This window comes from Elephas maximus, chromosome 2, assembly GCF_024166365.1.
Source record: "Elephas maximus indicus isolate mEleMax1 chromosome 2, mEleMax1 primary haplotype, whole genome shotgun sequence".
Classification (NCBI taxonomy): domain Eukaryota; kingdom Metazoa; phylum Chordata; class Mammalia; order Proboscidea; family Elephantidae; genus Elephas; species Elephas maximus.
The window spans coordinates 79791416-79814273 of record NC_064820.1 but is presented as its reverse complement, the minus strand read 5'-3'; the positions used below and the strand labels follow the sequence as shown (position 1 = coordinate 79814273).

At 38.6% G+C, this 22858-nt stretch overlaps 1 protein-coding gene across 1 annotated transcript in view; it reads left to right on the top strand.

Moving 5' to 3' along the window:
- Window positions 1-322: 322 nt before the first annotated feature.
- The window catches only part of ANKRD31 (ankyrin repeat domain 31), a 170244-nt gene continuing 147708 nt past the window's right edge, over window positions 323-22858 (top strand). The window contains exons 1-4 of the mRNA XM_049867748.1: window positions 323-630; window positions 10256-10329; window positions 12665-12765; window positions 15535-15540. Coding sequence (XP_049723705.1) covers window positions 527-630; window positions 10256-10329; window positions 12665-12765; window positions 15535-15540 — 285 coding nt within the window. The 5' untranslated portion in view covers window positions 323-526. The remainder of the gene's footprint in view (window positions 631-10255; window positions 10330-12664; window positions 12766-15534; window positions 15541-22858) is intronic.

Below are 22858 nucleotides of genomic sequence, written 5' to 3'. Positions count from 1 at the left end.
TCAGGTCTCCCTCGCTGCCAGTGACGTCAGGCGAGCTCCTCGTACGGTCTTTCTGAAACACAGTTGCCTTTCTGGCGCTCACGGCCGCAGTCCCGATCCTCCTTCGGCTCAATGAAGGTGCACAGGAACCCACCAAGAACTAGCGCCGTGGGGGCCGGCACGAAGCGGCGGGCTGATCCCCGGCGGCCTGGCGAGGGCCGCCTACCACTTCCGGCCCCGGCAGTGCGGGGCGGGGCGGCGCGCGGCGCGAGGTTCAGACGCGTGGCGCGCGGCTGCCGCCTCCCGGCGGCAGGGGGCGAAACTACCATCCGGGACGGCCTGTGTGACCGGGGCGGCCTGTGTGACTTGGACGACCTCGCCGCCCTCTCGGCGCGCTCAGCCCGCACTGTGAGGTCCAGTTCCCGCCAAAAGTTTTACTATTTTTTAACTCAGAATTTCCCCGGCCCTCAGAGCGCCTTTTTTTTTTTTTTTTTTGAAAAGGGGAGCTAGAGAAGTAGGGGGAAAAGACTCTGAGTGCGAGGCGAAGATGGAGGAAGGCGCCCAGGCCCCAGACTGGGACAGTGATGAAACCATGATAGAGGAGTCGGTGACGGAGAGCGACCTGGAAGAAGAGGAGCTGCCCTGGAGAAGGTGACCGCCGTTAAGGCCAGAGCTCCTACAACCTTGCGCTCCCAGGCCTGGGCACTGGCGGGGGAGTGCTCTCTGAGGGCGTACGGAGCTCTGAAGGCGTATGGAGTTCTGAGTAAAAATTGTTACCGCCAGGTCGCTTGCTGGCAGGAGGGAAGCTAAGCCAAACAGCCCTTCCTGAGCTAAGAACTTGTAAATAAACAAGACCCTCCCCGCCGCCCCCCCCCCCCATTTAGGACAAAATGAGGTTTAAAGTAGTTGTCTTTGTGGCATTTTTTCGAAAGCCTTTCCTCCTAGACTGGGGCACAGGCAAAGAAGTCTTGGGTCTAAACTCCTTAAGTGCATTTTGTTTCAAGCAACTGGTAGCTCAGGTCAAGGAGACGGCTAATAGAATTTGTCTGGGGAAAGGATGTGTGACCTGAATCCTACCAAACTGGAAACAGTTTTGTGATGAAAACTGAAGCATATTATCTGTCCGTGCTAGATGCAGGGAAAAGATGGACAAGATGAGTCCGTTGCCCGTGAGAAACTTGCGGGCCGGGAAAGACACATAAACAGACAATTTCAATATAATGTGAGAAGTCTAGGGACTGAGGTATGTTCAGGGTGGTTTAGGAACCCAGAGGGACTCTTACCTCAATCTAGGTAGTCTTTAGAGTTTACTAGGTTTGACTCCTGAATACAGGCGTTAAGGTGGGTTAGGAATTATTCAGAGGAAGAGGAGGCATTCTAGGTCAAGGGAACTTATTAGGTAAAGGCATAGATGTGAGATACAGCACTGTGGCATGTGTGTTGGAATGACTTGACAGCAACCGGTTTGATTTGGTTTTATGATCCATTTTGAGTTAATTTTGTGTATGGTGTGAATTATAGATTAAGCTTCATCTTTTTGTATATGAATAGCCAATTGTTGGTGCACCATTTGTGGAAAAGACTGTTCTTTCTCCATTGAATTGCCTTTGTGTTGCCGGGTGGAAACCCCAAGTTTTGCTTCGTGTGACTCATTAGAACCAATAAACAAGAAGCTGAGATGGGAGAGTAGAAAGGCACCTTTATTTCCTTGCGCAAAGAAAGGAGCAGCTGGATCTGCTGCCTCCAGGACTGCTCACAGGTGGCTTGGGGAGGCAGGTTTTTACAGAGAGCAGACAAGGAAATGTAAATTTATCATGAATATTCACGATCAACCTTCGCACAGGCATCCAGAGCTTTGGGGATGAGGATGCGTTTTCTTTAGACAAGGGTTCCATTCCCAGGGATGGAAGAGGCGATCAATTTTCTTTCATTAGCATGTTAATTCTCCACCCAGAGATGGGGTTATTACGTGTGTTCGGCACTTAATGAGCTTAATAGGTCACTTAAAGTGCTAAGATGGTGTTTAAAACCTGCCCAAACTAGTTGAGGCCAGCTATGGCTCTTCTGTGGTTATCTTGTCAAAGACAATTTCAAAAGAATGGGGAATCTGTTCTGCTTGGTGTAGGAGGACAAGCCAGAGCAAGTGTCTCCTAGAAGGGCTGAGCTCTGAGGCTGCCAGTTTCCCTTGCACTTTAGTCAAAAATCAATTTACCATGTTTGTGTGGGTCTATTTTTGGACTCTGTTCTATTCCATTGATCTATATGTATTCATCTAGTTACCTAGTGGTTTCCATAACAGAAATATCACAAGTGGCTGGCTTTAAAGAACGGATACTTATTTTCTGACAGTTCCGGAGGCTGAAAGTACAAATCAAGGTCTTAGATGTATCCTCATGTATCATCTGTCTTACCCTGTGTGTGTGTGTGTCTGTGTGTCTGTGTCTGTGCTGGCCTTATAACTCAAAAGTGTTAGGTTTAGGATCCACCCTACACGTGTATAACCCCAGTTGACTGGTTATATTACACTAGATTGCATTATGGAAGGTAATCTTCTCTACCTGAGACCAGCTGATTTAATCACATGTAACTATAAAAAAAAAAAAAATTTTTTTTTTTTTTTTTTTAACTATACGATGGCAGCAAATAGACTAGTATTTGGCGAAACCACTGTGAACTGTAGCCTAGCCAAGTTGACAGATAAAATTAACCATCACAGTATCCTTTCACATAAATGACCCTGTCTTGATTATTGTAGCTTTACAGTAAGTCTAGGAGCCCTGCTGGAGTAATGGTTAAAGCACTCAGCTGCTAACCTACCAGCTACTCCACAGAAGAAAGATGTGGCAGTCTGCTTCCATAAAGATTTATAGACTTGGAAACCCTATGGGGTAGTCCTACTCTGTCCTTTAGGGTTGCTGTGAGTTGGAATAGACACTACTGCAGTGGGCTTGGGGTTTGTTTTTTTTTTAATAGTTTAAGTCTTGAAATCGGGTAGTGTGAATCCTCTAACTTTAATCTCCGTTTTCATAATTGTTCCAGTTACTCTTATTCATTTCTCTTCCCATATGAATTTAGAACCAGCCTGTTTTTAACCACAAATTCAATTTTAACAAATATAGTACTGTCAGGTCATCTATTTTTCTTGATTGAGTTTGAGTTTTTTGTTCGGTAGTTTTTTGTTAGGTTTGTTGTTGGTGAATTGACCCTTTTATTATTATATAACATCCCTCCTTGTTGCTGATGATTTTCCTTGTTCAGAGGTCTACTTTGTCTGACACTAGTATAGTTACTCTAGTTTTGTTTTGATTCTTGTTTTCCTGGTATATCTTTTTCCGATCCTTTTACTTGTAACCTTTCTATTTTATTGTATTTAAAGTAAATCTTTTTAGACAGCATATAGCTGGTCTAGTTTTTTTTTTTTTTTTTTTTTTAATTCAGTCTGACTGCCTGGGCGATGCAAATGGTTTGCACTTGTCTACAAACTGAAAGGTTGCCACCCCACCTAGTGGGCACTGCAAAATAAAGACCTGGCAATCTATTTCTGTAAAGACTATAGCGAAGAAAACCCTACAGAGTTGGGGTCTACTCTTCAACTTGTAGGGTTGCTGTGAGTTGGAATCGACTTGATGGCAGCAGATTTTTTGTTTTGGATCTGTGTATTTTAATTGGTATGTTGAGACCAATTTACTGTAATTATTGATATAGTTGGATTGAGGTCTACCATTTCATTGTTTTCTACGTTACCCTCTTTTTTGTTCTTCTGTTTCCCCTTTCCTGCCTTGTTTTGCACTTTTTTTGGTGGGGAATTACAATTATGTACCTAATTTTTGCAGTCTAAATGTTTAGAGTTATTATTTTACCACTGTAGGTAAAACACTGAATCCTTATCATATAGGTCCTTTACCCTCCACCCTTTAACCCCCATACAATGTTACAATATTTACTTTCAATAGCCATACCTATTTTAAAGAAATTAAGAAGAAAAATATTTCTAATTTCTGTTGCTCTTCTTCCATTCCTGAATTTCTAAGCTTCCCACTGGTATCATTTCACTTAAGCCTGAAGACCTTCCTTTATCACTTCTAGGACATGGTCTGTTGATGAAAAATTCTCTTAGTTGCCCTTCATCTTAGAATGCCTTTATTTTACTTTCATTTCTAAAGGATATTTTTGCTGAATATAGAATTCTGAGTTGACGGTTCTTTTCTTTCAGCATTTTAAAGATGTTGTTCCACTGTCCTTCCTTTGGCCTTCATGATTTCTGGTGAGAAATCTGTAGTCACTTGAATCATTATTCCCTTATATGTAATACTATGTCTTTTTTCTGTTTGCTTTCTAAATTTTTTTATTTTTGGTTTTCAGCAGTTTAATTATTATGTGTCTTTTCTTTTTTTTCCTGTTTGAGCTTTCACTGAGCTGCTTCTGTGAATTTATGTTTTCCACCAAATTTGGTAAGTTTTCAGCCATTATTTCATCAAATTTTTTTTCTGCTCCAATCTCTTTCTCCTCTCCTTCTGAAATTTCAACAACGTGAATGCTAGACCTTTTCATGTTGTCTCCCAGGTCCCTGAGGCTCTGTTTATTTTTTTCAATATTTTTCTCTCAGTTCTTCAGACTGTATAATTTCTTTTGATCTAGCTTCAGTTTACTTACTCTTTCCTTTGTAATATGCACTCTGTTATTGAGCTCATCCACTGAATTTATTTCAAATATTGTAATTTTCTTTTCTAAATTTCCATTTGTTTCTCTTTTGTAGTTTTTATTTCCCTGCTACAAACTTCAGTCTTTCCATTCATTTGACTAATGTTCACCTTTACCTCATAGAGAATGGTTATAATAGCTGCTTTAAAGTCTTTGTCTTATAATCCCAACATCTGGATCATCATGGAGCTGGCATCTGTTCATTGTATCCTCCCTTGAGAATTGGTCAAGTTTTCCTGGTTTTTTGTATGTTGAGTAATTCTGGATTGTATCTTGAACATTTTGAATATTGTTTGATGGATTTTTGGTCCTGTTGAAATCCAGTGGAGACTGCTGATCCTTATTTGTTTTTAGAAGCAGTCAACTCGATTAGGCTTAGACTGCAAGTTCTATTTCACCTTCAGTGGGTGGTGATCAAAACATCATTCCAACTTTCAGAACCTTTACTGTTGGGCTTGAGTCTGCCTGATGCATATACCACTTGAGTTATTCTGGGGCTTGGGCAGTATTTAATATCTTAGTTCAGTTCTCTAAGCCTTTGGTAATGCTTCTTTGGCTCTTCTGTGCAGATGGATAGCTCAGAATTGAACCTGGGGCTTATGTTAGATCATATACAGAATTAGGTGATTCTCTATTTCCAGCTTTCTCTTTTCCAGGATTTCTCCCTCTCCTCCCTCCATACATCCCTTGCTGGTTCATCTGACCAGAAAGATAGGTTTCTTTCAGAGTGTTAGCCTTCTGCATTGTCAAGCTGTTCCTTGCAGTTGAGGCCTCCTGCAGGGCAAAGTGTTAAGAAAACCAAACCCGTTGCCCTCAAGTTGATTCCAACTCATAGTGACCCTATAGGACAGAGCAGAACTGTCCCATAGGGTTTCCAAGGAGCAGCTGGTGAATTCAAACTGCTGACCTTTTGGTTTGTAGTGAAGTTCCTACCCACTGCACCACCAGAGCTCTGTGTTAAGAGAGATTTGAAAAAAAAAATAAACAAAGGGGATTCTCCCCATATTCTTCAGAGTGGATAGACTCCTTTTCCCTGGTTTCTCTGGCTAGAGAGGCAGGTTTTCTCCTGGGTTTTAAGTGCTTGTTCTGCCACAGATGGTCGCAGTACAGGGCTGAGGCAGGGCCTAGGAGATGAAAGAGAGGGGAAAAATAAATGAAAACATAAAAGAAAACCCAAGGATTCTCTTCATACCCTCTGGCATAGAGGGACCTATTTCCCAGTCTTCTGGATAGATATAAAAGATTTTTTCTGGAGATTTTGCTGTTCATGCTGACTGCACAGTTCTGGGAATTGGCCTGCCCTTGGATCAAAGCCAAGAGACAAAAAAAAGACCAAGGGAGGAGGGACCCAAATCCCTAAAAATGATGAAACTCACTCCTATTACAGATCAGATTTTGCCTTCAGTCTCCAATCTACCTGCTATTTTTACTTTTTGGAGTTCTCAGATAGTTGTCTTTTATATGCTGTCCAGAGTTTTTCATTGTCATGAGTAGAGAAATAGGCTGTAGATAAGATGGCTCACTCTGTCTTGAGTGGCCAATGTTTTTTTTCTTTTTCTTCTGATTCATTTTTAAATACTCTTGCAGTGCCATGGAAATAATCATCCTTTCCTACCTTGTAGCCCAGAGTTAAAAATCAGCTTCTCTTCTTTTTATTGGCATGGCAATTCAGTAAGCATCTAAGCAGAGCTGGAGCTGAATACTAGTGTGTTTGTTTGTTTGTATTGTTTTGTTTTTTTCCTTCATCTTTGCTTAATTGTATGCAGTTCATACTGGTTGTTTTTCATGCACAAGCTCTCAATTTTGGAATGAGAAGCACAGGCTATGTAGAGTAAAAATCCTCAACAGGCCAAACATTATATAGTTTTACATAGCTAAGTAATTCTTAAAAAATGTTGCAGCTACTAAAGTCATTTTGCAAAGAACTGAGAAAGGGTTTGGTGACCTTTGGGGCCTGAAAAGACAAGGCTTTCAAAGAGGCAGGATGCCAGGTGTTAACTATGTATGAAAAAACTCTTTGAGAGCCTGGTCTTGGTCCTAGCTCTGCCTCTGGAAACCTTGTTCTCAGATGCATCCAACCCTTGTTGTGGCTCTGTAGGCATTGCTACTAATCCTTTGTAAAAATTCAAGTTAATGACTAATAGGATTTTGTTTGTGATTTGTATTCAAAGAGGCACGATTCGTTTTTCTTATATGTACCTGGGAACTTTTTACCAATCTTTATTTTCTGCCTCATCTTCTGAAAATATTAACTGCTCAAAACATTAAGAGCTAAATCCCAGGTTAATCACTTTGCAGTATATTTAAACAGAACCACCTTATAAGACAACTCATTGTTATATGGATTTTTATGTATGTTAAGGTCAAGTTATATTCTCAACATAATAATTGCGTACAAAAAAACAAACCCAAATCCATTGCTGTTGAGTCCATTTTGACTCATAGCTACCCTATAGGACAGAATAGAACTGCCACAAAGAGTTTCCAAGGAGCTCCTGGTAGATTCCAAGTGCCAACATTTTGGCCAGTAGTCATAGCTCTTAGCCACTGTGCCATCAGGGCCCCTAATTGCATACAGTAAAAGGCTAATTCAACAAAATTAGCCTGTAAGATGGACAGACCAACCCTATCTCTGTGTGAATTGTCTAGCTAGAAAATACCTTTTACAAAGGACATTAAAATATGCTTAGGGGAAGTAGAAATAAAAGCAAAGTACAAGGAGACATAACTTGATAGTCATATTAAATTAGATTAAGGGAGCAACATTTTTGGTCAGGATCTATGTCAAAATAGAAGGTATTTCACTGAGTAAAGCAGAATGGTGCCAAATACTATTTTTAGAATGGTTACACCAGAAGGATATTTTAATTAGTTATTTTAAGAATCAGAGGCTCAGCATGGCATTAGGACTATGTGCTATTGAAATTTTAATAACGTATAAAACTGAAACCCTAATTGCCTCCCCCCCCCCCCGCTGTTTTTTCTTATATATGGCCTTTCTGGCCCTGGGTTTGTAATTCTGTCAAAAATGATTGATTGGCCCACATACTGCTCTGTGATTGGTCAGTTTTAGTCACCTTGCAGGGATTGGTTGGTTTACTGGTTAGAAAGGTAGTACGTAAAATCACTCAATAGGGTTGAGCAACTTGTAGCCCATCTAGAGGATTGGTCAACTCAAAATGGGCCCTCTGGGAGGGCCCTGCCTTGAAATTGACGTTGGTTATATAACCTGCCAACCCCCACAGAGGTAGAGATGGGGAGGGGGAACCTTAAGACCAAGAAGAGCCTGGAGCAGAGCTGTTTGACCCAGAGTTCCTGCATGGGGGACCTCCTAAAAGAGGTGTAATACAGGTCAAAGGCTGTAATATTGAAGGCAGCAGAGGCCTGGAAGGGGCCCAGCAACAGTGGCTGAGAGAGGTCCTGCAGGGCTGAGAGAAGGCCTGCATGCCTGAGAGAACTGCTACACTGGTTATGAGCTAGGCCAGTTAGCGGCAGAGAGGCTGATGGCAGAGAGGCCTGACAGCAGAGAGGACTGAGAGAGCTGCCCTGGTTGGAAGCTGCCTTGCACCGAAGAAGGGAGGGATGTGTTCTCCACTTTGGGAGACATCCAGAACTTGCCTATGTGCTTCCTGATCCTGGGTTTTAGCCGTTAAAAAAAAAAAAAAAGCCGTTACTTCCCTAATAAATCACATAACTCTGAGTATGATCTATGAGTTCGGTGTAGCCATTGCAACAAATTATTGAAAACTACAGAGAAGTAGAGAGTGCCGTGGAGGGAACAGCTCATGTGAGAGATGGTGAAAAAGTTGGAGAGTGGAGGTATGTCTGACCTCCACCTCATAGAAACCAGTTTTGTGCTGATCCTGGTTTTTACCCATCAGGAATTTAGATGATGCCTTTTGCCATATTACATACACACAAGCCTCTGTAGAGAGAACGTTCAAAGGAAATACACCGAAGTCTTAATACAGGTAGATTTACAGGAGACTTCTGTATTCTTATTTGTACTTTCTTTTTTGTCCAGGTTTTCTACAGTTTGTTTGGATGCTGATTTGAACAAAACAGCTGTACAAAGAGACATTTGGGGAAATGTGGCTGGGTGCTGTCTATTTAATAGTTGTCTGTTTGCTGTGTAATAGCTTATTCTAAAATTTAGTGTCTTATAACCACAGACATTTATTATAGTGTCTCTGGGTCAGGAATCCAGGCTTGGCTTAACTGAGTACTGTGGTTCAGGGTCTCTCATAGGCAGCATTCAAGTTGTTGGCCAGGGCTGCATTCATGTCAGGCTTGACTGGGAAGAATGTGCTTCCTAGCTCACTCATATGGCTGTTGACAGGATTCAGTTCCTCACTGGCTGTTGGACTGAGGCCTCAGTTCCTTGCTGACTACTGACCAGAGGCCTCCCCCAGCTTCTTGCTGTGTAGGTTTCTCTATATGGCAGCTCACAGTATGGCAGACTGGCTTCTACCAGAGGGAGGAAGCAAGGGAGTAAGAGAGGGAGAGCAAGAAAGAAGTCTGCGTCTTTTTTGTATCCTAATCTCTGAAGTAATATCCCAATATGTTTGCCATATTCTCTTCATTAGAAGAGTCACTGGGTCCAGCTCACACTCAAAGGAGGGGGTTACACAAGGGCATGAATACCATTTTTTTTTTTTTTTACCTTTTTTTTTTACCAGACTGTAAATTGATAATATAAAGGAATTACTGATTTTTTTAGGGTAGAGTAATTACGGTTATTTTTTAAAGTGTAAAATTTTTTTTTTTTTATGATTATTATGGCTTTTAGAGTTACATACTGAAATATTTACAAGTGAAATAAAACAAGATGTCCAGAATTTACTTCAAAATAATCCAGGGAGAGGTCAGCAGGGGTGGAGGGAGTGTCAGGGGGATTATAGATGAAACAAGGTTGGCTGTGAACTGATAGTTGTTGAACCTAGGTGATGGCTATACTATTCTTTGTCTCTCTCTTTTTTTTATTTGTTGATGTTTGAAATTTTCCGTTAAGAAGTGAAAAACAAACATAAAACCTTAATACCAAATCATATAAGCATGCCCTAGTACAGATGATTCACTGTTGCATTCTTGGATTCCCAAAACGCTTTTTTTAGGTAGAGAAGGTGGTATTTAAGCCTGTGTAGTAGCATCCTCACCGTGGTATATCACGGCAATTCCTTAGTTCTGTAGCTTTCCCTAGATTTGGAGCTTGTTTAAGGAGAGGATTGTGTGTCTTTTCTCTCTTTTTTACTTCAGTTCTGCCTAGCACATAGTAAAATGTGTGTCCAAAAATTAAAGGAATTCTAACCCTAGGATTTTAATCTCAGTCTTTTTGTGGCCTAGAGAAATCTGAAGGGAAAAAAACCACCAGCACTGGTCCCTAACGTGATCTCTTCACTTCATCTCTGTTCAAAAACAATATTGATATTTGTCCCTTACCCCCGAAATTCCAAAAATAATAACAGAATATTTGTAAAAATGAACATGACAATGTGAATGAGCCTTTACATTTTATCTTAGGTAAGTTTTTAATTAAATTGTATACTTCCGTGCCTTCCTTTTTGGTATTTGAAAGGTTGCTCTTTGATCAAGACGTATCTCTTAGACCTGAGTCCAGTCTCCATGCTGGGATAAGTGGAATGTGGAAAGGTAAGAAATGATACTTTTCACTAAGTAATTCCTTTAATTTAATTAATTCAATAATTAAAATCAATTAATTTAATTCCTTTAATGAAGTATTATTACATCATTAACTTCTCCTTTTTATTTAGTCCTTTCACTGTACTTCATCTTACCTGATACCCAAATGGCACGTTAGAGTTTCACCTTGGAGTGGTTTTTCCTGCATGTAGTTGGAAGGGACAGTATGTAATACTGGTCCCCAGAATGTGTTCTTATCATGTACGGAGTACCACTAGTAAGGAGTTAGAGGTCTGTTCTAATGTTCCAACCAAATTTTTTAAAATTTCTTTTCTTTTCCTTTTCCTAGTGGATAGATCTTTTGTTATTTTTTCTAATTATTAGAAGTAAAAATATTTTTAATATACAAAGCATTATACTGTAGAAAGTAAAAGGGCCCACCCCCTACTTTCCTTTATAATTTCACTCCCCCAAATTGCCAATATATAGTATTTGTATATCCTTCCAGACTTTTGTATGCCAATATAAATATCCTTTTTGAATAATTGGTATCATACTACATGTATTTCTTTCCTGGTCTACATTGACCTACCTCAGCTTTTTAAATTGCTACATATTCCATTGTTTTTTTTTTTTTTTTTTACATATTCCACTGTATTAATGTACCTTAATGAATTGATGATATTTATGGTATTTCTCACTTAGTACTATTACAGATATGAATATCCTAGTGCTTGTACCTTTGCCTACTTTTCTGATTATTTCATTGGAATAACTAGGTATGGGTTTACTTTTAAAGGGTGTGCACATGTCAGAGTTTGACATAGATTGTCCCCCTTTACCCCTTAAAGATGCCTTTTCTCCTCTAGACCCAATATAGAACATACTGTCTTTGGTAAACTGGTAAGTAGAAAGTATCTTGTTTTAATTTGCCTTTTTGAAGAATACTGAAGTTAGGCATATTTTATTGTTCATCATTGTCATTTTTTATGTGTGAATTGCCTATTTATATCTCTTACTTTCATTTTATTATTTATAAGATCATTTTATATATTAAAGATAGCAAACCTTTGTCATATATATTACAAATAGTTTTACCAAGTGTGCTTGTTATTTTAAAATTTTATTCATGATATGTTTTGTAGTGAGAAATTTTAAGTTTTTATATAGTAAAATCTATCAGTCTTTTCTCTTAGGATTTCTTGGTTTTCTGTCAAATTTAGAAATACTTTATCTACCTCAAGACCATAGAAATATTTTTATTTCCATTTTTTATATTTAATTCTTTAACCTATTTATAGTATTTTGGCGTTATTGGAAAGGTAGTGCTCTAACTTTATTTTCTCAAATGATTAACCAGTTGCCTCAAGGTTATTTCTTGAATAATCTATCTTTTTGCAACTGTTTAAAATGCTATTTTTGTCATATTAAATTCTCAGATATATATATATATAAAATTATATATATATATAGGTCCCTTTCCCTTTATTTTGTTTCTTTGATCTGTTTGATACCCCTGCACCATCACTACATTATTTTTATCATCCTTAGCTTTTAGCACGTTTCTGTATCTGGTAGGGAAGGTAGCCCCTAGATAGTGTAGGTGGTTACAGCATTTGTCCTAAGTTGCTTTGGTACAAAGAGCAAGCTCAGCAAAGTGTGAGACTTTACTTACTCTGTGCTTCTAATTTACCTTCTAACTGTGAGACGTTTTGGTTTTAGTTAGATCTCTGCTCTGAGCTGGCGGTTTTCTGGGGTTCTGATGGGGGAAATCTATATAGTTACTTCTGAGGGAGCCCCTCCTTTCCCTGTGTTGACTAGCAAGCTCTTTACCACTGATTTTCTTTTTTAATTCATTCCAATCTTCTGATTTATAGATGGTGTATTTCCTTTTTTGTTTGTATGTTTTCTTTAGGAACTTGGGAATGGGGGAAGAAAAGTTAAGATATTGGCTCAATTTGCCATCTTGGAAACAGAAACTCTGGTTTTTCCTGGGTTATATACTGGCATTATGAGTTTTAAAAAATGACCTAAAAGAAGTTTAAAAAAGAAGAAAATAAAGATTCTTTCTAATGGGACTTAAATCTATATAATTGTCTAGACATATACTTTGCATTCACTGATCCTGAAAGAAATATCAAATATTATTCTGTTTAATATAGCATATACATTTCCTTCTAATTAATGATTCAAAAACCTTGACACATAAAAGTGACAGTTAAGAAATTATGATTTCCAAAATGACTTTTAATGATGTTTTTCAGTGTTAATAAAATCCTTGGTTCATTGTCAAAGGAGAGCAATAAAGGTGTTGCAAACGATTTATGACTATATTTCATTCTAGGCATGCCTTCTCCTGAGATTCAACTTGGGTTTAAACCCAGAGAGTGTCCACAAGAGCAAAGGAGTAGCAGGAAGATGATGCCTGTTCTTAGTGAGGATACAGTCTCACAGGTGTGTAGCATACTGACTGAACCCAGACACTGACTGAATGCATACTAATTAAGAATTGGAAATGCTATCTCTAAAAGGGGCAAATTACTGATGATGATTTTTTTGTCTATCGTTTACTTCGTTCTTTTCTTATTCAGTGTTGCCACCTTTCTTAACCAGCCATTCTATTTCTTTGCTGCAACTTTGATGAAAACCAATTATTTTAGGAGAGGGATTTCCTCTCTTATACATTTTATGTTTCTTTATGGTAGAGGTGTGTAGATAAGGGGAACAGAAGGTTAAAGTCAGATATAGTAGTTACGATTTTCATCCACGTTGTATGTCAGAGATCATCTTAAATTTGTGAGGAAGGTACTAGTGTGTGTATTATAATTTGAGATATGGGTCTCTGATTACCCTATGTATGTGTGAGTGCGTGTGTGTACACACATATCCTAAGAATTTTTATTTATTTGCTGTTTTTAATGCAGACACCATGGGGAAAGATAAAGGGGTGATTCAGTTAGCACCCTGGCATAAATAAATTAGCTAATCAGATACAAAGTCTTAAGGAATGGAAGAGAAGAAACGTACATTTTAACAACAGAGAAGATGGCTAATGGCACTTCCAAAGTATGACTGTGCAAGTGTATTTAATATTGTACCTAGGGAGATGTAAGAGAAAAATTCAACACCAAATATTTCTTCTTTGAAGCTGAGGTGTCTGTATCTGGTTTCTAATAATTTTTTTAAAAATCAGTTTTACAATGTCTGAGTTAAGAAAAAAGAACATTTTTTTTTCCCTTGCTTTCAACCCACCCGCTGCCGTTGAGGCGATTCCGACTCATAGGGACCCTATAGGACAGAGTAGAACTGTCCCCGTGAAATGAGAAATAATTATTTTTGTCCATTTTTTTCGGAAGCATTTCTAAATGATTAACTACCTCAGAAAAGTGGTTTTGTGAGCTTTATTATCCCATTCACTTGGGTAAACCCACGGTAGCTTTTTAAAAATACGGACTCGCACACCCATATGTGGGTGGAACCTGGGAATCTCCATTTTTCCAAAAGCCTCCCAAGTAATTTCTGATGATCAGCCAGCTTGAAGCAATTGCTTTAGAGGACTTGAAGAGTTAATGGATGAATCTTTCAAAGGTTTATCATTAAAAAAAAAAAATTAGTTAGCAAATTAACCACTCCTGGTTATGGGCTTCTTGAAAAATTAGGATAAGCCAAAAAACCCATTGCTGTCAAGTTGATTCTGATTCATAGCGACCCTATAGGACAGAGTAGAACTGCCCCAGAGGGTTTCTAAGGCTGTAATCTTTTTTTTTTTTTTAATTTTTTATTGTGCTTTAAGGGAAAGTTTACAAATCAAGTCAGTCTCTTATACAAAAATTTATATACACCTTGCTGTATACTCCTAATTGCTTTCCCCCTAATGAGACAGCCCACTCCTTCCCTCCATTCTCTCTTTTTGTGTCCATTCCACCAGCTTCTGACCCACTCAGCCCTCTCATCTCCCCTCCAGATAGGACATGCCAACATAGTCTCAAGTGTCTACTTGATCTGAGAAGCTCATTCTTTACCAGCATATTTTTCTATCCCATTGTCCAGTCTAGTCCCTGTCTGAAGAGTTGGCTTTGGGAATGGTTCCTGTCTTGGGCTAAGAAAGGGTCTGGGGACCATGATCACCGGGGTCCTTTTAGTCTCAGTCAGACCATTAAGTCTGATCCAAGGCTGTAATCTTTACGTGTAGTGGTTAAGAGCTACAGCTGTTAACCAAAAGGTCGGCCATTCAGATCCACCAGGCGCTCCTTGGAAACCCTATGGGGCAGTTCTGCTCTGTCCTATAGGGTCACTATGAGTCGAAATTGACTTGACAGCAACGAGTTTGGTTTTTTTTAATCTTTATGGAAGAAGACTGTCACATCTTTTTCCTGTGGAGCAGCTGGTGAGTTCAAACTGCTGACGTTTTGGTTAGCAGCCAAGTGCTTAACCACTGTGCCACCAAGGATCCTTAAAATAAGCATAAGAAGGATAAATGAAGTAATTGATATTTGTCCCTCTTTTTTCATTTTCATGGAAATTCATTGAGAGTAAAATAGATATTTTATTCATTTAACTTTCCCCTTCCCCCCTTTTTTCCTACAGTAAATTTAGACCCTGTAACCCAAGTGTTTAACTACCTGCAGTAAATTTTCTATTAATATTATTTCCTAACCTGCCAAATAGATTTTACTGTAATGAAAATGAACCTTTAGAAATTTAAGTGTGTAAAAGAATTGATTTTATCAAATAAAGAAATGGAGATAACAGAAAAGGTGCTTTCCAAGAGTTATTCAAAGAAAATAATATATATTGTTTTACAGCTTGAGTCAGATTTCTAAATAACTACTGAACAGATTCCTAAATAAATTGTTCCTCAATGCAGTATTGACATTTCAACTTCAAAGAAGACTATTTTAGAAATAATGAGGATAGACTGTGAAGAAATAGGGGATCTTTGATTTGACATACAACATACTAATTTTTCAAAATATAGACACCAATCACTTAAAATATTTCCATACTTATAATTTTATTAGATTTTGAATACCTCTCCTGGTTCTTTACAGATGCTATTTATAGAAAGCAGTTTTTAAACTTAGCATGAATGGATTTTGACCTTGTTTTGAGAATTTAGTAATACATCTGGAGAGATAATTGGAAACATTGATGTCTATCAAGATTAGGGGCCATTGCTGGTCTCATTACAATCACTATTTGGTCATCTGGAAGATACTTGTCTGACAAGGAATGATTATTAATTCAGTTATGAGGTTATTACTGTCAGGTTGCTTCCCCCACCTTCCACTTTCTGAAATCCAAGACTCTATCTGAGAGGTGTAAATCAAGGTTGAGACTCACTTTTCCTCCCTGCTTCTGAAGCCTTCATTTCCATCCCCTATCAATTTGTGGCGGTGAAATCAGTTAAAATGAACTTGAAGAGAACCTTGAGAGGGAAATGAATAACTACAGGTTTGTTTGATGAGCGTGTAATGGAAAAAGGGTTGGGGTTGGTAAAGACAGAACTTGTGGAGAATTGTTTATATATGCACTGTAGGGTCAGGTAACATTCTCTTCTACTTGCTACTTCTCTGAGGCGTAAGTACCTGGGACCTCTGAATGCAGGTGGTTTTTCAAAACTTAGGGAACACCTTGACTCTACTGAGCTGATCATTAATGCCGTTGGTAGTCTTTTCCCAACTCTAGCTCATCTTGGTCTACTTCAGTTCTTAGGATCTTAGAATTGCTGTCTCTGCCCAGAAGTTGCAGTGGCTTAGGAATATTTCTGGGAAGGAGTGGGGTAAAAACTCTGGCCTGACTCAAACAGACTAAAGACAGTTCTCATTCAGTGGTTAAATCATTTTATATTCGAGTTGTATTTAGATTTTAGTGAGTGGAATATAAAATTACAATTTCAGTGTTTAAGGATACTGAAACTGTGGAGATGGTGCCATATGTCCAAGTGAAACCCTGCAAGGGACAGTAATAGGTAGTTCTGAATTATGACGTATTTGAGTTGCTTACGACCATCCCTTTTTTTTTGGACGTCATGGTTAGTAATATATACCACATACATTGTTGCAGTGTGTAATTTGCTGATGTTATCATTCTCAGATGTAATGTTTCCTACCACCAAAGAAAATAAAGATCAGATTTATAAAGATACTGATAATAAAAAGCAATAATAATGAAAGCTAAAAAAAAAATAATAATAAGGTATTTGACTTAAGTCAGAACTGACTTAAATGACGGAGCAGTCGTAGGATTGGAGCCCTGTCATAAGTTGAGGACTACCTGTATATGGATATTTACAAAAACCAAAATAAGAAACCAAATCCGTTGCCGTCGAGTCAATTCCAACTCATAGTGACAAGTATTGGAAAATACCTATATAGATAACCAAATATCTATATCACTCTATATATAACCCATGGATACCTCAGTCTGAGAGAAAGGTATTTTATGCAAATGTTATCAGCAATTCATCAAGGTTATTAAAGCACTTAGTGAATACCAGTAATGAATATTCTCTACTGAATGTTAGTAAAGTTTGTGTGAGACATTGGATGCCTTATGGAGAGCCACAGTTGATTGGACAGACCTGTCTGGCCAGACTTCTTCCACTCCCAGTAATCCATGACTCAGTTGAAGAGAATAACCTGATGGTAGAGAATTGCTCTTTGGTTAAGTAGATGTGCTCCTCTTCTTCAAAATTAACACAGTAATTAAAACTTCATACCTCACACCGTATTCCCAATAAATGAAAACAAGAAAACTCTATAATTTAATGGCCTGGTCAGAATACAGTGTAGGGGCAGGAGGAAAATGGCAGCCACATGTATCAAAGATAGATAGCAATTTAAGTCCCTTAAGAAATAATTGATTGAAGTATTTCTTTGCCTTTTGTTAATTAACAAGTGAACAATTCTAGCTCCCATTATATCCAGAAGCATTTCTCTTAGATAGTATTTCTGCCTGTGGAGGAGACAAAGTCAGCCTTTAGGAGCAACCCCCCTTCCTGCTTGCTCTTTTATCTTTAGCATTTTTCTTATGTAGTTAAGGCCTTGATTGTCTGTTTGAAGAGTCACTGCCTTTAAAGTGAATGAATAATTAGCCCTCAACAAGAAAAGTCATTGGTCCTTTAGTAAGATAAATGAAGTGGGTATTACAGGTATTTGAATGAATTGCTTTGTGGAGAATCAGAAATATAAGTATATTGTTGTTAGTGACCGTTGATTCAGTTCTGATTCGTGGTGACCTTATGTGTAATTGAACAAAATGTTGCCTGATCCTGCACCATCTTCATGATTGCTGGTATATTTGAGTCTATTGTGTCAATCCATCTCCCTGAAGGTGTTTTCTTTTTTTTGGACCCCTGCTTTACCAAACATGGTATCCTTTCTAGTGATTGGTCTTTCCTGCTGATACATCCAAAGTAAATGAGTCAAAGTCTCACCATTCTTGATTCTAAGGAATGTTCTGGTTATATTTCTTTTAAAACTGATTTGTCCGTTCTTTTGGCAGTCCCTGGTATGTTCAGTATTTTTTGCTGAACATCACAGTTCAAAAGCATCAATTTTTCTGTCTTACTTTTTCATTATTCAGCTTTCATATGCATATGAGGTGATTGAAAAGACCTTGGCTTGGGAGTTTCTAGGTTTATTTCTTGAAATTCCTTCTTTTTCTGGGCCTCTGAGCCTTGTAAAGCCTGCTTGGGCTGTATGTGTATGCGTATATATATATGTATAAAAATGTATATGTAAAAACCCAAAATCAAACCCACTGCCGTCGAGTCGATTCCGACTCATAGCGACCCTATAGGACAGAGTAGAGCTGCCTGATAGAGTTTCCAAGGAGTGTCTGGCGGATTCGAACGCCAGCCTCTTGGTTAGCCACCAGGGTTTCCTATGTGTGTGTGTATATATATATGTATGTATGTGTAAGTATATGTAACCAATGTAAAAACCCCTAGGTGTATAAGGATATATCATCAGTAAATGACACAGAACATTAATTGGAGAAGATGGACGTTCCCACAGTGCTTTATTTGCATTTTCTTGTTATTATGGCTGTATTACTAATAAAAAATGCTTGGAAGTTCAGGCTAATGACTTTATTTTCAGAAAGCCTTATTACTGATCATAGAAACAGTATAGAGGGCCCCCAAAGAGGGATCTTTTTCTGAAGATCTTTGATGCTGACAAGATATTTAAGGGTTGTTTTTAAAGTGATGAAAGCCAGTGGGCTGTGAAATCTTAAAATGGAAGCATTTTTATCACTGCATTTCATCTTTTTTGAAAAGGACACAGTAACTTCAGATGTTGTATGACTTAAGAATGAGGCAGAATCAGCTCAGCATTTCACACTCTAACATGATGGTTGGAAAATTATGGCCTGCACTAAGAATAGTCTTTACATTTTTAAAAGGTTGAAAAAAATGAAAAGAATATTTTGTAACGTGAAAATTATATGAAATTCAAGTTTTATTGCCATAAATAAAATTCTATTGGAACACAGCTACACTTGTTCATTTATGCATTGTTTATGCTGTTTTCATGCTGCAACAATAGAGTTGAGTAGCTGTGATCAAGACAGCATGTGGCACTCTCATTGCTTTCCACTGCTGTTTAGCACACTACACATTGCAGTGCCACAGTTGTAACTTGATAACATTTCAAATGCCATGTGTATTGCCATACCACAATATTTTATTTATTTTTATTACCAATGCTTACTCATCACATCAAAACAGGAAAAGAGAAAAGTGGATTTTGAATGTTACATTTTAAGCAGCAGCGAAGTGTGGATTATTTTGTTATTGACTTGGATGGCAAAGCATTGTTTGTATTATACAATGACAATATGTTGTTGTTGTGTGCCGTTGAGTCGATTCTGAGTCATAGAGACTGTAGATGGCAGAGTGGAACTGCCCCATAGGTTTCCTAAGCTATAGTCTTTACTGGAGCAGATCACCAGGTTTTTCTCCTGCAGATGTGCTGGTGGGCTCAAACCACCTACCTTTTGGTTAGCAGCCAAGTGCTTTAACCATTGTGCCACCAGGGATCGTTGTATCAACACTATCCAAAAGAAACCAAGTCCGTTGCCATTGAGTCAATTCCGACTCATAGCGACCCCATAAGACAGAGTAGAACTGCCCCCCACACTGTTTCCAAGGAGTGGCCGGTGGATTCAAATTGCTGACCTTTTGGTTAGCAGTTGTAGCTCTTAACCATCTTGCCACCAGGGTTCCGTTGACACTGTAGCTGTGCTGAAAGATTACAGTATACTTTGACATACACAAACTAAGCACTCACCACAATATTTCCAACTCAAAGGAAAGCAACTGTCAGAAAAATGAGAAAATTTAAACGGAATAGCTCATTACAGCAGAATGTCTTTACAAAAATGAAAATAAAAATGAGGCTGCAATCAAATTAAATTTTGTTAGCTAAGCAAGAAAAACCATTTACCAATAATGAGTTAAATTGTGCTTGATTGCAGCTTTTCTGTGAAGAACAGTTGCTCTAACAGTTGAGGGTGTTGGGAGCTACATCACTAGTGAAATACAAAACAAGACAGATGATTTTAAGAGATTTTCTTTGGTTCTTTATGGGTTGACATATGTTACCAATAATGCTCAGTTATTTATTTGTGGAGTCAAAGCCTTTGGAGTGAAGAGCCTCTCTGAATAGCCTGGGTCGAAGAGCTACAGGGGAGAATGTTTTCAAAGAAGTTGAGAAATCACAAATTCACTACAGCCTGAAGTAGAATTTGGTATGATATGCTGCAACTGATCATGGTAAAAATATGTGTGTGGCAGTAAAAGTCTGTTGTTGTTAGGGGCCGTTGAGTTGGTTCCGACTCATAGAGACCTTCGGTACAACAGAATGAAACTCTGCCCGATTCTGTGCCATCCTCATAATTATTCCTGTGTTTGAGCACATTGTTGCAGCTACTCGGTCTTCCTCTTTTACGCTGACCCTTTACCAGGCATGATGTCCTTCTCCAGGGACTGGCCCTTCCTGAAAGTATCCAGAGTACTTGAGACAAAGTTTCACCATCCTCACTTCTAAGAAGCATTCCGGCTGTACATCTTCCAGGAAAGTTTGTTCATTCTTCTGGCAGTCCATGGTACAGTCAAATCTTCACCAGCATCAAATTCAAAAGCATCAGTTCTTCTTTAGTTTTCCATATTCATTGTCCAGCTTTTGCATGCATATGAGGCGATTGCAAATACCATGGCTTGGGTCAGGTGCACCTTAATCCTCTAGGTGACATCTTTGGTTTTTAACACTTAAAGAGGTCTCTTGCAGCAGATTTGCCCAATGCAGTATGCCGTTTGATTTCTTGACTGCTATTTCCATGGGTGTTGATTGTGGATCCAAGTAAAATGAAATCCTTGACAACCTCAATCTTCTCCGTTTATCATGATGTTACTTATTGGTCCAGTTGTGAGGACTTTTGTTCTCTTCATGGTGAAGTGTAATCCATACTGAAGGCTGTGGTCTTTGATCTTCATCAGTAAGTGCTTCAAGTCCTCTTCACTTTCAGCAAGCAAGGTTATGTCATTCGTGTATCCCACGTTGTTAATGAGTCTTCCTCCAATCCTGTTGCCCTGTTCTTCATGTAGTCCAGCTTCTCAAATTATTTGCTCAGCATTCAGATTGAATAAGTGTGGTGAATGTATACAGCACTGACACATACCTTTCCTGACTTTCAATCACAAAGTATCCCATTGTTCTGTTCGAACAAATGCCTCTTGGCCTATGTACCGGTTCCTCATGAGCACAATGAAGTTTTCTGGAATTCCCATTTTTTGCAGTGTTATCCATAATTTGTCGTGATCCACACAGTCAAATGCCTTTGCATAGTCAGTAAAACACAGGTAAACATCTTTCTGGTATTCTCTACTTTCAGCCAAGATCCATTTGACATCAGCAGTGCTATCCCTTGTTCCAATCGTCCGGCTTGAATTTCTGGCAGTTCCCTATTGATGTACTGCTGCACCTGTTTTTGAATTATCTTCGGCAAAATTTCACTTGTTTGTGACATTAATGATATCATTTGATAATTTCTGCCTTCTGTTGGATATCCTTTCTTTGGAATGGGCATGAATATGGATCTGTTCCTGTTGTTTGGCCAGGTAGCTATCCTCTAAATTTCTCAGCACAGATGAGCAAGCACTTCCAGTATTGCATCCGTTTTTTTTTTTGGAAGCATCTGTGTTGGTACTCCATGAATTCCTGGAGCCTTGTTTTTTGCCAGTGCCTTCAGTGCAGCTTGGACTTCTTTCCTCAATACCATCAGTTCTTGATTATATGCTACCTCCTGAAATGATTGAATGTCGACCAATTCTTTTGGTACACTGACTGTGTATATTCCTTCCATCTTCTCTTGATGCTTCCTGCGTTGTTCAGTATTTTGCCCATAGAATCCTTCACTATTGCATCTTGAGGCTTAAATTTTTTCTTCAGTTCTTTCAGGTTGAGAAATGCCAAGTGTGTTCTTCCCTTTTGGTTTTCTAACTCCAGGTCTTTGCACAAATCATTGTAATACTTTGTCTTTTCGAGCTGCTCTTTGAAATCTTCTGTTCAGCTCTTTTGCTTTATAATTTCTTCCCATTTGCTTTAGCTGTTCAGTGTTCAAGAGCAAGTTTCAGAGTCTCTTCTGACATCCATTTTGGTCTTTTCTTTCTTTCTTGTCTTTTTAATGACCTTTTGCTTTCTGCATGTGTGATATCCATGGTGTCATCCCACAGCTCATCTGGTCTATGATCATTAGTGCTCAGTGCATTAAATCTGTTCTTGAGATGGTCTCTAAATGCAGGTGGGATCTACTGAAGGTTGTACTTTGGCTCTCTGTACTTTGGCACTTACGGACTTGTTGTAATTTTCTTCAGCTTCGTCTTGAACTAGCAAATGAGCAACTGATGATCTGTTCTGTAGTGATCCTCTGGCTTGGTTCTGACTGATGATATCGAGCTTTTCCATTGTCTCTTTCCACAGATGTAGTTGATTTGATTCCTGTGAATTCCATCTGGTGAGGTCCATGTGTATAGTCTCCATTTATGTTGTTGTAAAAGGTATTTCCAGTAAATGGGTTGTTGGTCTTACAGAATTCCACCATGTGAACTCCAGTATTGTTTCTATCACCAAGGTCATATTTTCCTTCTTTGTTTCTATATTCACATTCCAATCACCAGTAATCATCAATGCATCTTGATTGCATGTTTGGTCAATTTCAGATGCCAGAAGTTGGTAAAAATCTTTAATTTCTTCAACTTCGGCCTTCGTGGTTGGTATGTAAATTTGAATAATAGTTATATTGACTGGTCTTCCTTCTAGGCATATGGATATTATCCTATCACTGACAGCATTGTATTTCAGGGTAGATCTTGAAATGTTCTTTTGACAGAGAACGTAACACTGTTCCTTTTCAATTTGTCATCCCTGCCATAGTAGACCATATGATGAGCTGATTCAAAATGGCCAATACCAGTCCGTTTCAACTCACTAATGCCTAGGATATCTATTTTCAAGTGTTCCATTTCAGTTTT